The following is a 16,336-nucleotide window of genomic DNA, read 5'->3' on the forward strand; positions in this document are numbered from 1 at the left end:
GTTTCATACACAGGAACTCCTCTGAAAGTGCTCAGAGCAGTTTGGATTTAGACACCAGGTGGTATTATAAACATGCTGGGGCAACAGAAAGTTCTCCAGTTTGGCAACAGCCTATTTCTACATTAAAGTGGAGAGTGAGGGGGTGGGGGTGGGGAGGCTTGGGATTGCACACCCCTTCCCCACCCCACCCCCAGCTGTCTGAGTTCTGGGCAGGGAGCTCCAGCAGAAGCTCTGTCATCCACCCCCCTGCAGGACAGCAGGTCTGCCTGCCACAAGGCGGGAGGACGCGAACACAGAGGCCGGGTCTGACCACACAGGGGTGTCAGCGCCCAGGCTTTGCCCCAGGCTCCTCTGCCCACACATCCGGGGAAAGCCAACCTTCGGGCTGCGGCTGCTGCTGGGGCTGCTGCTGAGGTTGCTGCCGCTGCTCAAGCTGCTTCTTCCGTTTGGCTTCTAGAACTGGATTCTCATATTGTGTCTTCCTGTTGATGTGGCTGGAGCAGGAGACACACAGTATTCGGTTAGGAAACATTTCCTCGCCCAAGCAAAATGCCAGTCTGGCCGAGGCCCTGGATTGGAACCAAGCAAAGCAGGTGGTCTGCGACACTGACCATCCCGTGTTGACGTGTGCAGTCAGGATGAGGAAAAAGACATGAACACCTTCCACATCCTGACTGCTTAGATGCTACCAGTTTTTCATGTATTTTATTTAAAAATCTTCAGTAAAGGACAGGAGGTAGGTCCCACTTTTATTCACATTTTTCTGGTAAGGAAAGTAAATTTCTGAGCAGTTAATGACTCACCTAACATAACACAGCTAGTAAACAAGAAAGAGGCATGTAAGCTCAGGTCTGCCTGCTTTCAAATCCCAGGATTTTAACCACTGACTTTTCCAAATGTCCAAGGAAGCACCCTACAGGGAGAGGTGCTTTAATTCAACACAGAGTAGATTGTTAGAATGATAAAAAAAAAAAAAATGAGATTAAAGCGGAGATACAATGTTGTGTGTAACACACAATGCCAGAGTGCTATGTGACTTCCTACCGCAGTTCACAGGGGCAGAAGCACTCACCCGAAGTTCAAAGAAGGGCTCTACCAACATCTGTCAACTATTTTGATCAACTGACATGGAGCCAGGATTAAAAGTCTAAGCCTTAGGCAAAAAAACTCCAAATGCAGCAAACCTAAGCAAATGTGATGCGTTCAAAGTGACAGAGACCCAGATACTTCAGATGGCTCCCAAACTAATAAGGCCACGGCCAAACAAAAATGCACACACACACACACGTCCATATGAATACGTGTACATATATGGTTTTTTTGCCATGACCTTAGTGTATATACACATGTATTACACAAATATATACACACAAGCATACATACATTCTTTCTTTTTTCCACCAAAATCATACTTCATTAGAGGTTCGGGAACATACCTATTATGTGGTTAAAGTATTCAGAACTCAAAATATTTCTTAAAGACAGGCTTGTCAAATAGGGTGGAGAGACTAATTACCTCTCATTCCTAGGACTGGTTGCTTATTTGCTAATTCTTGTAGGCAATTTCATGCTAAGAAACGGTCTACCACAGCAGGCAGGTGGAGCTGCTAAGACACAGGGAGGAGGACCAGATATGAAGGTAACAACTCTCCCCTCAAACCAGGTCTCTTTATCCTATAAAGCTGTTACCGCCTCTTCCCTTTCTCTCTTAATGCACAAATTAGTTGAGGGAGAACTCCAAATGAACCCCGAATATACAGAAACCCCACTAAACATCTGAAAGAAAGATGATCTGCAGGGCACACGATGGAATTTTATTTTCTAAGTATCAAAGAAGGAATGGAGCTTGCTTTTCTAAAGTCCCAAATCACCAAATCCTTCTTGTTAGGTCCAGCGGTAGCAATGTGAGTACTGGCCAATGACACTTGCTATATTAAGCTTATAATTTTTTATAATACGATGCTGAGCATTTTACAATTTCCATCATATGCTCTTATTGCCAGGGCATGATGCAGATGACTTTTCATTGCTAGCAGCATGAGGGATAGAAAGCTGGCTAGTTATCTTCATTGCACCAGGTAGGATTATGATGATAGAATATTTATATAGCATTTGTTTCTTTCAAAGGATTTTTTATTAGTTATTTCTCATCTTTCTCGAAGGAAGTGATACAGAGCATTTCTGCTTCAATGTCCAATCTCTCGGGTTTCTTTTCTTTCAGTATCATCCTAACAATAGATGGTTCTAATGAATGGACAAAGTGTGTGGCCAGTGCTAAAAAAGGTACATACTATGGAGGTCATGAGGAGGGCTTAAGAGTCTTAAAAATGGAAAGCAGGAGCTATGTAGATGGTCCTCAGGCAAGGGAGAGGCAAAGAAGCATACAAGGTCTTGCAGCTTGGGCCAGTTCTGAATTACCTTCTTAATCCTGGTGACATTTCATACATTACTATGTGTCTGGCCCTTTTAGAAAGTCTGAATGAATAAATAAGTAATTACTGAAAAGTTCAGACCTGGGTGGGGCAAAAAGTAGGCAAAGAGGTTCTTCTTCAGAAGATAACACCTACTCATCTGGTTTGCTTTTCTTCATTCATTCATTCATTCATTCAACTAATACTTACTGAGTAGCTGCCATATGCCAGGACTGTGTTGGGTCCTGGTAAAACAGTGGTAAACAAAAGACATAGATCTTGCCCTCATGAATTTTAGGATATAATTTACTGTCTTCAGATTTGCTGAATATTTTCTCATTCACTAATATATGCATATATATTTTCATTATAAAATTATTATGTTGTTGTTATTAGTATCAGTTTGGACCATATAATGATGACAAACTCTGATCAGCATAAATGTACCTAATTATAGAGGAGTATAAACTAAAATAGAGATTAATAGGCACTTACTCTACATAGTAGATACCATAGACAGGGTCTTCAATCTTTTCCCAACCAGCAGGCAGTTCTGAAAAATAAAAGAACATTTAGAGCAAGAAGAGCATATTCTTTAAGAGCTTAAGGATTTTCAACAACTGAGTGAGGCAAAAAGAGAAAGACTCATAAAAATGCCTTAAGTCCAATGAAAACTGTGTATCCTAACAACAACAAACTAGAAGGCAGTCTTATATTTATCAGTGTATTTTTCTAAATGAGGAACAATTCTTTACTGATATTTTGTACAAGCTAATAAAACTTAATAAAATGTAGTCCCAGAAGCCTTTGTTCTGAATCAACTATTAATATAGTTAAAATTTGCCTTGAATGCCTAGTTTATACCTTATACATTTACAATTCTCCCATTGTATTTCTAGACTACCTTACCACACAAACAAAAATGGATGAAAATTAATGTTTCTTTTCATTTTCAATACAATAGTGCTGTTTTTGCTCTCCCTGGAATAAAATAAAATTTGCATCTTATTTCCTCCTTGTTTCTTTCTTTTTTTTTTTTAAAGATTTTATTTATTTATTTGAGAGAGAGAGAATGAGAGACAGATAGCAAGAGAGGGAAGAGGGCAGAGGGAGAAGCAGACCCCCCGCTGAGCAGGGAGCCCGATGCGGGACTCGATCCCGGGACTCCAGGATCATGACCTGAGCTGAAGGCAGTCGCTTAACCAACTGAGCCGCCCAGGCGCCCCTCTTCCTTGTTTCTAATTAAAATGCTGCCAAGTAAGTAAAAGATGGACATGGGCTTTCAAATTGCAGGCATCTATCACTTAGGTGCTATATTCAAACAGACCCACCTTCGGCAGCACTTTGCTTGCGAAAGCAGAAACATAGGTCCTGCCCTCTGAGAACTCACTAGTTAAGGGGGAAGATTTTATTCCTTTCTCGTGGTCACGTAAAATGGCATTGCGGGATTTCCGTGCCTTTCTGAAAACTCACCCGTGCTCTCCTGGACTTAACTTCGCAAGGTTTCCTACAAAGGCTGGAACTTTATTAACTAGCTAATAGTGACTTCTGCCACAGCAAGAATCTATTATGAAAAAACCCATTGCACCAGATAATTTAACTTGGTGAAAGAAGCAACCAGGTTGTGTTTTGTGTCACTAAGCAATTCTTTCAAGCAGAGGAGCAATTACTCAACTTAATTTCAAAGCCACTCGGATATATACACGGTTGCGGCAAGCTTGTATAATGCACTACTCCAAAGTGAATCATTCTTCCTAGAAGTCAGCTATTAAGACCAACATGAACAGAATATTACAAACACTTGAAATGTCACTTATTTTGAAATACTAGATTCTTTTTTTTTTTTTTTAACTCAAGGACTCCTATGGTCACTATTTCCAAAGAATGACTCTGTCATCAAGGCATAAGCTTACATATGCCACAAACCGTCCCGCACTGAAACGGAGTCACGTGCGTGCACGCAAACACACACTGCTAATTACTCAAAGTTTATGTTTTGCTCAGATTTGGCTGCGTATCAAGAGACATTAATTTCATGGTTTTTGCTCCACGTTATCTATTTGCAAACAAAGAGACAGGTTTTTCCCCTTTTCTTCTCATTTTTTTTAAACACTTAGCAGGTTTTAAAGAAGTCTTTGAATTCCAGGAGACATGAGCTACTAAAATGCAAGACAGGTCCAATTTGCAGATGTTGATACAACTTGGCATTTTTATCCACCAAGCCATATGAACTGATGCAAATCAAATGCCTGAGAAATGGTTTCCCCTTACAAAGCTGGAAATTACCATTTAAATGAAAATGAACCAGGAAAATATTTCCAAGGAGTTGAGAAATCGAATATTAAAAAAATGCAAATTGGGGTACAGTCCACATGTTTGTTCAGGCAGGGGCAGGAGTGGGTAAATGTGAGGGGCCCACTCTATGTTTCACTGAACCAGATCTTTTCCAAAATTTGCAACCTTGAATATTTGGCCTAGCTTTAGATAAAACTTGAAATATTAAGAATTTAATTCATCTGCACACTTACAATGAGCACCAGTGATATACAGAATTGCTGAATCACTATATTGTACACCTGAAACTAATAGAATACTGTATGTTAACTCATTCAATTATTAATTTGTCAACATTTAGAGAGGGTCTATTGTCTGCTTGAGGGTGTGGTTAGCACCCGGAACACAAAGATAATTACAAGTGCACAACTAAGCAGACAATTCAAACACTATACAGTTAGTGCTTTGATTGAGGTCTGAAGAGGGTACAAAAAAGAAGCCACCTCTGACCTTAGTCCTGTTGTCTAGTCAAAACCTTTATACTCTAGGGTTGAGAAATGCGGCAGATCAACGGCTATTCCTGGACACTTGCAAATTTACACACATCTTCTGGAACGGATTAGCAAACTCCAGAAATTTTCCAGTTTTCCAAGCTAAAACTCATTTTCAGTTGAAAAGATAGATTTCTCACTTCCAATGTGGTGATTAACTTAATAATAGGAATTAGTCTCCTAATGCTTAAAATAGAAATGGGTCATCGATTTAAAAAAGGAAGATGTTTGTCCTCGAATTTGTCTTCCGGTTCTAAAAAACTGAGAATGACAGAAAATGCCAAAGCCCAGAAAATAATGACTACAATTTTTTTTTTTTTTTTTTACTAAAAACTCTGCTGTCGCCTGAAGGGTCAGCCCCTATGTCTAACAACTGCTGGACATCAGACCAGAATATACTACCTGTCAAAGCTATTTTAGGCGGCTAAGACCCTTTCGGGGTTGTCCAGACTGGGGACTGAACCTTCGCTCTACCACTTCATAGATCTGATATTAGACTAGTTACTGAGTATCCTGCAACTACATCTTTCACTGGGATTTACTTGAAGGGTCAACTATGGATTAAATGAGGATGCCTATAAGACATTTTGCACAGCACCTGGCATGTAGGCTCAACAAATGGCCATGTTCTAAGAAAGCAGGAAAGGAACAGAACAGATTTATATGGCCTGCTTGCTAGCTAGCCCTGCCTTTAAGAATCTCATCCTGTACTACTTGTTACCACAGAAGCAAATATGAAGCAGTCACATGTGCTACGTTCTTTTCATAAGAGATATGTCAGCACATAGATTAAAAGTCATGTTCACAATCACAGATAGATTTCAAAACTGTGACTTAGCCTTGGTGGGGAGGGAACCTCATTTTCCTTGTCTCTACCTCTCCGAGTTGGTGTTAGCACCTAAAATACCCTATAATTCCAAAAGGGAGTACTTTTCAATTCTGGGAAGATGTCTGCAGAGCATGTGATAAATTCTGCAAACCAAAAGTGCATAATGCAGCCACTGACCCAGCTCAAACAACAGAGTTCAGAAATGACAACTCTATAATCAAATGATCTGTGTCCAACACCTAAGCCAACCGCCCCCACCTCTCAGACAGGGTTTCCTTGTCACATCTGGAACCTCACTGTTCTCTGAAAACCTGACAGTTGCTATTGTTTGAAATTAGGACCCTCTTATTAAGAAAATGGGCAGTAAGCTTGTCAATAAAATCTGGAATGAATGCAAGAGAAAATTGTGTGTGTGTGTGTGTGTGTGTGTGTACACACTACTCTTTACACGGTGGATATGTGCAGGCAAAAATCAAGAGTCCTGTCTCTACCCACAAGGACACATTTGGGTCATTTCCACATACACATTCTTCTCCTGACCCATATTAAAGGCAAAAAGTACCACAAAGAGTATTAAAAAGTCCAACAAGATGGAATTAGTTATTAAATAATAAAGCTACTAGAAACAACAATATATACTGATCGCAGGGACAAATATTAAGACACATTTTCATTAAGTTTCCTCACAAACAGTATGGGAGCTCCTCTTTCAGCCTCTCTTGACAGGTAAGGAAAGGAAAGCTAAGAGAAGTTGCGTGACTTGCCCAATTCACAAAGCCCCCCAGTAAACATGGGAGAATGGACAAGAAGCAAGGCAGCCTGATTTGCCCCCAGAGACAGTTCCGCTATGTCACCAAACCAACTCTCAGGATTACCACTGTGACCATGAGAAATGATATATGTAGTCATTAACGCTTATTTTTTTCAATCTTCAACAGCATAGGAAAGTTCCCACAATATTATAGTTACAGGGGGAAAAATACAGAAAATTCTTTCCTAAAAATGTCAACATTTAAACTTCCATAGAAGCAAATATGCCTCTGTGCACAGCTGTATTAACTCTACCAGCCATCCACAGATAGCAGTGGGTATCAATCACCTAGCAAGAGTGATTTAAATTGGTTCAGCAAATGGTTAAGGCATTTGAGACACTCATCGTGTGTCTCAAAAACTAGTTGTCTTTTTCTATTACTTTAATATTACCAATTAATTTTTTTGATAAAACAAATTTCAAATTGTTCTAGATCACAGGGTGAATCTCAAGTCCTTCTTACCATAATGACAAGGACAACTTATTAAATATCTTTTAAAAATAAGCTCCATGCAACAGTTATCGATCAATGTCAGCATATCTATCAGTTACAACAGGATATGTTCCCAACATTAAGAAAAACAGAGCTAAATTCCATTATATCATAACTCCAGTCAACCATGATTGATTATTATATAACAAACACAAACAAAATCACATTAAAACAGTAATCTGTATTATTATTTATGTTTTTAGTTCTTAAGGCAATCTCAAAAATGTTAGGCTGATTCAATAATCTCAGGACAGTTCTTTTCATATCGATGTTAAATAATCTTCTATCTCAAAAATACATGATGGTCAATGTTCAATAAGCCAAGGCTTTTATGTGCAATTTAGCTTGAAAACCTGGGCTTTCCAATCTATCCTTCAGTAGATGCATCAGATGGAATGCAAACTAATTTTAATATTGTTCAAAGCCCAACATAAAACTTACGTAGAACATAATTCAATATATTCCAACAGCAAAGACAAAAGCATCTGGCATTATCTGCAAATGTAAATTATTTCTAACTGCAACAGCTAGACTAGTCGAGACTTGATTTACATGGATACACACACTCTAAGGAAAATGTCACATAGAAGCGCAGTATCTGGTTTTCAAGCCATTCACTACATCTACAAAGTCACCACGTGGCTCGTGACTTAATAACCCAAGACTAAGACTTATTAACTATTCAGTTGATCAGGAGAATCACTGTATTGCTATCACTCCTACAAAGATCCTTAATGCGTTTGGTGGATTTTTAGTTTTGTTTTGCTTTGCTTTTCTGCATGGCCCATGGAGATCACCACCTGCACCAAACAAAGAAATGAGGCAGAGGTAGGTCATACCAGAGATGAAGGCACACAGCAAGCATCTACCCTCTCAAGGCTCTTCTTAATCCTCAATTCACAAGACTACCTAGCACCAATTTGCTAACTCTCATTCTAGTCTTGATGCACTCAGACATTTTCTTTGTAAACACAACTTATTACAACTCTGCATGATGCCTGCCAAGTCAGACATTAGGGTTGTAAGATTGACCTTTCATGGATAAGCTGGAATGAAAATCATCATTGAAGAAGTGCAAACTAAAGAAACTGAAGGAATAAGCAATTCGCTGGAGACAAAAAGCATTCGGGGCAAGTCATGCAGCAGCAGCAGGCTGGGAGGGTTTACCTAGTTCACTGTCCAGCTCCTCGGTGTGGACCCCTTCTTCTCCAAAGGAATAGCGGGAATGAGACAGAAAAGAGAGAAAGAAAAATTCAGACACCAACACCAAGAAAGAAAACTCCCCTCAGAAAAACAGCAGCAACACATCACTCCGTTTTGTCCTTACCTGCATTGTGGCCTATCTCATTGGCTTGGCTAGTAAACCGGAGACCTCAGTGTAAATCACAAAACGGTAAGAGCTGATATTGGCAACATAATTATATGGCTCATATCCTTGCATGTCAGAATGGGGTTTGATTGGTGGTAGAAGATGACAAATACCTTCGCGGTTTCAATGTTCTTAAAGTGGGAAGTCACTTATTACAGACCTTATTTCGGGCAAACAAAGCTGTTACACCTTTCAATATTAGACCTTTTAATCCTGCAATAATCCTCTAATCAGTGAGGCAATTATACTCACAATTAATGCATTACTTAACTTAGAAGTAATGCTGCTGCCTGAAAAATGGAAGGTGAGGTCAAATTGAGAATGCAGATTGTAAAATGCACTACACTTGACAGCGTCTTACAGAGGGAGTTAGAGAGGAATTATGTCAGGATGTTGCACGTTGGGAAAGCAGGCTTGAAGGCTGCCCTGAAATGAGTATGGGAAGGCATCGCTTAGTTTGTATAGGATTTCTAAGTCAAACAGCTCAGAAATATTAGAATGAAAATGTTCTCAATAAGTCAGGGGGCAAAACCAGTCAAGATCCTTTCCATGCTCGACCTCCTCCTGCTGTAAGTAAAACGCTGTATGATAACTGAGAACACAGAACAGCACACAACAAATCACTTCACGCATAAAGTCTCTCCAGCTACAGAGCAAGTGGCTGTTCCCCGTGTACTGTAGGTTCCACAAACACGGGAATAAAACCGTTTTCACACTGCAAAATGCTCAGTGCCCAGGAGTTTTTGGTACATGGTAAGTACTAAATATTTCAAAATGGACGGATGGATGAATATATGTCTCCGTTACTGACTTCAGTAATCAACGTGGCGCTATACGCCTTGTAAAGCCTTGACTTAAAAGTGATTCAATTGCCAACAATAAGTTTTGGTGCTGGCATTGTCTCTGAAAAATGGAATCTTATTTACATAAAATCTGTCAAGAAAATGCCCACTTAAATATTATCTAATAATGTCTTTGGGGGTGCGTTCATTCATTTCTCCGATAAGCATTTAATGAGAGAGACCTACCACGGGCCAGTCACTGTGCAAAAGGACAGATCAAATATCCTTTTGGAGGAGGAGACAAATCCCAAACTCCCATAAATAAAACTAAAGTTAAAACTGTGATTATTTCTCTAAGGTAACACACATCACACAGTGACCTACTCGTATCTGGGGGCAAGGTCAAGGAAACAGTCTCTGAGCTATAACCTAAAGGGTATGAACAATTTAACAAAAAGACCTACAGTGATGAATGACTGAAATTTGAGCTTTCTGACAGCAGGGAATTTTGACTGTTGTGTTCATTGATACATCTGAAGTTCTTAGGACACACTTGAAATATAGAAGGCAATCAATAACTGTTTGTGAAGTGTAAGAATATTCTGAGAGAGAACTAGTAGGGATGAAGGGCAGAGCGGAGAGGAGTAAGAGTGAGAAAAGCCAGAGGTCAAACCACTTAGGGCTTGGGGACCAGCTATGGGGAGGGCTGAGTATTTATGGTGCAGAGAACCAGTGAATAGGGCTTGAGGGGGTGGTCCATGATAACACAATCACACTGACATTTTAAAAGACTGCTCTGGGTACAGTGTAAGGAGAGTGGGAAAGAGTCTGGGTGAGAGATGAGTGTGGCCTGACCTAGGATGCTACAGGTGGTAAAGAAAATAGTGAATGGATTCCAGAGATATCTGGGAGGCAAAGTAAATTCAAAGGGTAGATGGGCTGAAATGAATGTCAAGAGAAGTAGTAGGTCAAGGGGGACTGTTAGGTATGCATGAATTTTACCCTCGACCGAGATAGGGAACACTTACAGAGGACCAGGTTTGGGTGGGGAAGAGATCAATAGTTGGGTTTTAAGCAGACTAGTTTGAAGTCTCTTTCAGACAAAGAGCATTATCAACCAGGCAGATTCAAATATTGGCCTGGAGCTCAGAGGCAAGGTGAAAGGCTTTTAATTCAACTCGATACACAGAAACAACAAAAGGAGTTATACACTGAGGATCAAAATCCCAAACCAGTTCATCACTTTTTTGAGTTAGGAAACAATATATAAATTTTTTACAATAAGTGTGATGCTATATTGTTACATTCCATGTGTGTATGACTTCCAGAGAACAGAAAGAAATACAGGAGGAATACTGTGACCAACAACATTATTCTTCTTTGTGTCACAACATAAACAACAACACAAGGTAGATTTGTGTTAACAGGCAACAGAAAATGCAGGTGTGGGAACTGATAAATGACCGAGTGGTAACATCTAGTTATATATTTATATTGTTTATGTATACAGGCACACAGACATGCATATAATTTCTACTAGAAAAAGGTTCTGTGAATCCTAATGTTGAAGGGATAATTCATAAACTAATGGTATTTGGTATGAATACATACTTGTTCCAGATAATATCATTAACACCAATGACAAGAATTCTAAGAATTAAAAATAACAGTTGACCCTTAAACAACACAGGGGTTTAAAAAACAAAAAAAACAAAAAAACACAGGGGTTAGGGGGCATTGACTCTCCGCAGTTAACAATCTGTGTGTAACTTTTGACTTCCCCAAAACTTAACTACAAATAGCCTACTGTTGAAAACCTTACCAATAATATATTCGATTAACACTTCTTTTGTACATTCTAAGTATTATATACTATATTCTTACAATAATACTTAATCTTTTCTTAATATTTTTGGTACTTCAAAGCTGTAAGATTCATTTGCAGGTTTTTCAAATTGTCAGAAATCTCCAAAACTTTTTCTAATATATTTATGGAAAAAAATCCACACAAAAATGGACCAGTGCGGTCCAAACCTATGTTGTTCAAGGGTCAACTGTACTAGATTTGGTCACAAAATAATTCAGCCATTCTACTCAACACTTCTACTCCATTAAGTTTCTCTTGGTAAAAGCTATTGGAGTCTTCTATCATCTATAAACTATATTAACACTCATTTTTGTATGTTCCCAGTATAATTATAAAGGAGATCGACACTGAAGCTCTCCTATGGTAATAAGAAGTCGAAAATGCCTTCACAATCATCAAGCATCAAATAAAGATTAAATTTTGGTCCCTGAAATTTTACGGCTGAGTGTATTTATATTCTGATCTTTGAAAACTGGTCACTTTTATTTTATATATGAAACATAATATTTGAATAATCTGGACAGTTCCTTATCCCTGAAGCATGCAAATAATGAAGCTGACCACACACGTTCCATTCCTTCTTCAGGAACGGGACTAAGCAACCAAAATAAAATGAGCATCTCAGTCATGCCTCCTTAGTCAGAAGGATTTGTATTTCCATTTGCAGTCACTCTATAGCTAAATATGAACACCCAATTTTATGCTCATTTCATGGTATCTGCAATCCGTGTAGAGCAGAAGGATCTAGGAGTACAAGGTTTTGGCAGTATTACACTTTACTGGCTTACATTTTCAGACAAACCTCAAGTTTATATATATAAAACAATTCTGCGCCATAGGACAAATTAATAAAGTTTCATTATCTTATAGTAAAATACGTACTCCATAATTATACCACTAATTTAAATGCCAGAGATGAATAATGAGTAGCAAAACAAGTCATTTCCCTTTTAATTCATCCATGTCAAAAAAATAATTCTGGTAGAACTTGGGATAGACTTTGCTGTACTGAAAAGGCACACATTTGTTCTAATTTTTTTTTTTTCCATTTTGGAAAAGTAATTAGAAATCCCAAAACTTTGAAATAAACTTTTCAAAATAGTAACTCTTATAGCCAATTGATTCTTTTTCGAGATTAACAGGCAGAGTCAGGCTAAGGGTAACACCTCATCTAAGAAAGATCTTAGATGAATGTACTTTTCAGATAATGAGGATAGATCCTAAGAAGTCAAGATCTGCTTTCCCTTTGTCAAGTTATGAACACGTAGAATTTAAGAAAAGCTCTTGATTTTTTTCCTTTAAGACTTTTATAATATAGGATCAGGATCCAATAGGTAAGTAACCAGAGCAACTTTGGTTTCTATATTCCTAGAGATTTTCTTGAGTTTTCTCCAAGGTCCTGAAGGCAGAGGTTTTATCTTCATTGAAATAGTCTGTCTTAAAGTTCTGTTTCTAATGGAGATAGTAGCATGCATCTGCCTTTATGTATAAACAAACTGTTCTTTTCAAACAAGTCTGATTCCCCTACTGCTTTTGGAAACTACAGGTCACTTTCCAGAAATTGGATGACCTTTTAAAAACTCACTTGTTAAAACCTGGTTGACCTTGCTATATAACTCCTTAAAACTTGCACATGTGAATAAGCCCCCAGCTCACTTGAACCAAGACCTTCCTAGCCCCTTACCATCATCTTCACACTCTTCCAGAGGCTTCTGCTGCTTGTTCAGGCACCGAGGGTCTAACCAAGATGTTGTCTTTGTGTTATGGCTGAAATCAAGAAACAAAAACAAGAAATACATTTGAAAAGGAAAAAAAAGGCAAAAACCTCAATGACAAAAAGAATTACACGCTCTTGAACATTTCCCCTCAACCAGAGCAAAGCTACTTTCCAACAGCAAACCCAACCCAGAAGAGAGCCCAAGTTTGGAATCTGAAAAGGCTTGGGAAGGGCCTTAGGTAGACTTTTTACTTATCTAAGGTATAATCATTCCATTATGGAAAGCTTAACATGTGATGCCAGTTTTATTTTTGAAAAATGAGTTCCAAATGATACCCCTTGTCCATACGGTCTCCTCTTGTCTAGACTTATTTTAGTCTTCACTTTTGCAGAAGAGCAAACTCCAATTTGCTTTAAATTTGAAACCTTGGATGCTGTAATTCACAAAGAAGGCTGCTATTTCACTCATTATATTACATAAGATTTCCCCTGACATTGTGAAACTACCTCAGTTCACGCAATTGGCCCACAGCGGCTAATACCGATCATTAATCACAGCATCCTGAATTTCGTTGCACACAAAGTGAAGGCAACCTGGAATTACCTACTATAAACAGAACCTGGGCCAAAAAAAACCCACACAAAGCTTGAAGAAGCTAAACATGTCTGCCTTCTGGAGGGCACAGCCCGACTCCAGATGAAGTGTTTCAACAGACAGTGAGCGAGGCCTTGAAGGTCTGAGAGTGTACAGTAATATTCCCGATTACCGCCTTGCAACCATGTTAGAAGCGTCATGAGAATGTCTGGAGGAACTGCCCGGAAGCAGCTCAGGACCCTGGGACAAAGTTCTGCGTGAGCTCCTGGGCCACACTATGGCAAGCTCAATGGGAGGGGCAACGAACTACAAGGCCAGCAGTTCACGCTGCAAACCAGAAATGAAAACAAGAAATGAACAAAACTTTTGGGGGGAAACTGAGGTAGTAACTTCAATTGTTTTTGAAAGTCTGCAGTTTAGGTTGTAAATGCTGAAAAACATTGCCACAGTTATTTGAGATCCAAGTCTTATTAATTGTTGAAAAAACTTAAGACTTAAGTGAAAAACAATGCAAATGTATAATAGAAATCATCTCAACTGTATGAAAAGGAAAAGAAAACAAATGAAAGGTAATATAGTAACAACTGTCATCACTTACAACTACCAGAATCCGTTCTTTTACACGTATGTTACAATTTACCAATCCTTAAGATAACCCTATGAAGGAACTATTAATAAGTATTAATACATTTTGCAGATGAGAAAAATGAGGACAGAGGTGAGAAAATTGGTACAAGGTTACTGTGTGTTGATACCTAGCAGCACTGGGAACAAACCCTGGGAGTCCAACACTAGAACCCACGGTCTGTGCTATTCCTACACCAGCAAGATAGTAAAAATGGCCATTGCTGGGAGGGAAGATTATCTGTGATTTTTTAAAAAACACTTTTGTATTTTGAGATAATTATAGATTCACATGCATTTATAAGAAAGAACATAGAGTGATCCCACATGCCCTTTACCCAGATTCCCCCAATGGTAACATCTTACAAAACTAAAGTAAAATGTCACAACTGGGATATCGATCTCCAGACAGTCAAGATAGAAAACATTTCTACCGTAACAAGGATTCTTCCTCTTGTTACCCTTTTAGAGCCACACTTGGTTTTCTTCGAGTCTCTGCCCCCTCAAACCCGTTTTAAATCCCTGGCAACCACTAATCTATGTTCTCCATTTCCATGGTTTTGTCACTGCAAAAATGTTCCATGAAATCATACATATGTACTCTTTGGGGATGCTATTTTTCATTCAGCTAATTCTCATCAAGGTTGTCACATATATTGATAATTAATTCCTTCTTTGCTAAGTAGTATTCCATGGCATTTGGAAATGGCATGGAAAACTGGTATTTCCAGTTTTTGGCTCTTTGGAATAAAGCTACTATAAACATTCATGTCCAGGCTTTTGTGTGAATGTTAAGTGTTCACTTCTCTGGCCAAATGTGCAATTGCTGGGTCATATGGTAGTTGCATGTTTAGTTTTATAGGAAACTCCCCAACTGTTTTCTAGAATGTCATACAATTTTACATACCCACCAGCAATGTATGAGTGATCTAGTTTCTCTTCATCTTTGCCATCATTTATTGTTATTAACTATTTTTTTATTTGAGCCATCCTAATAGGCATGTAATGATATCTTTGTGATTTTAATTTGCATTTCCCTAATGGCTAATGAGGGTGAACATTTTTTCATGTGCTTATCTGCCATCTGCATATCCTCTTCAGTGAAACGTCTGTGGTTCATTTTCTAATTGAATTTTTTTAATGTTACTGTTGAGTTTTGAGAGCTCTTTATATACTCTATAGATATCAATCCATTTTCAGATATGGGGTTTGCAAATACTTTCTCCCAGTCTGTAGTTTGCCTTTTTATCCTCTTATCAGGGTCTTTTCTGAAGCAAATGTTTTTCATTTTGATGACATCGTATTTATCAATGATTCCTTTTTTTTTTAAAAAAGACTTTATTTATTTGACAGAGACAGAGACAGGGAGAGAGGGAACACAAGCAGGGGGAGTGGGGGGAAGGAGAAGCAGGCTTCCTGCTGAGCAGGAGCCCAAGGCGGGGCTGGATCCTAGGACCCTGGGATCATGACCTGAACCGAAGGCAGACACTTAACAACTGAGCCACTTAGGCACCCCTCAATGATTCCTTTTAGGGTTCATGTTTTGTTTTCTTCTTTATTTTTATTAACATATAATGTATTATTTGTTTCAGGGGTACAGGTCTGTGATTCATCAGTCTTACACAATTCACAGCACTCACCATAGTACATACCCTCCCCTATGTCCATCACCCAGCCACCCCAGCCCTCCCACCCCTCTCCACTCCAGCAACCCTCAGTTTGTTTCCTGAGATTAAGAGTCTCTTATGGTTTGTCTCCCTCTCTGGTTTCATCTTGTTTCATTTTTCCCCTTCCCCTATTATCTGTCTTGTTTCTCAAATTCCTCATATCAGTAAGATCATATGAACAGACATTTCTGTAAAGAAGACATCCAAATGGCCAACAGACACATGAAAAAGTGCTCAACATCACCCGGCATCCGGGAAATACAAATCAAAACCTCAATGAGATATCACCTCACACCAGTCAGAATGGCTAAAATTAACAAGTCAGGGAATGACAGATGTTGGTGGG

General features: G+C 38.9%; 1 protein-coding gene across 1 annotated transcript in view; it reads right to left on the reverse strand.

Annotated features, from left to right (window-relative positions):
• Positions 1–16,336, reverse strand: part of MAGI1 (membrane associated guanylate kinase, WW and PDZ domain containing 1) — a 576,983-nt gene that overhangs the window by 81,621 nt on the left and 479,026 nt on the right. The window contains exons 6-10 of the mRNA XM_081805817.1: positions 13,072–13,154; positions 8,537–8,572; positions 2,907–2,964; positions 424–494; positions 341–393 (exon numbers count right to left, since the gene is read on the reverse strand). Coding sequence (XP_081661943.1) covers positions 341–393; positions 424–494; positions 2,907–2,964; positions 8,537–8,572; positions 13,072–13,154 — 301 coding nt within the window. The remainder of the gene's footprint in view (positions 1–340; positions 394–423; positions 495–2,906; positions 2,965–8,536; positions 8,573–13,071; positions 13,155–16,336) is intronic.

The sequence above is a fragment of the Leptonychotes weddellii genome, chromosome 1, assembly GCF_054177405.1.
Source record: "Leptonychotes weddellii isolate Sample4059 chromosome 1, ASM5417740v2, whole genome shotgun sequence".
Taxonomy (NCBI): domain Eukaryota; kingdom Metazoa; phylum Chordata; class Mammalia; order Carnivora; family Phocidae; genus Leptonychotes; species Leptonychotes weddellii.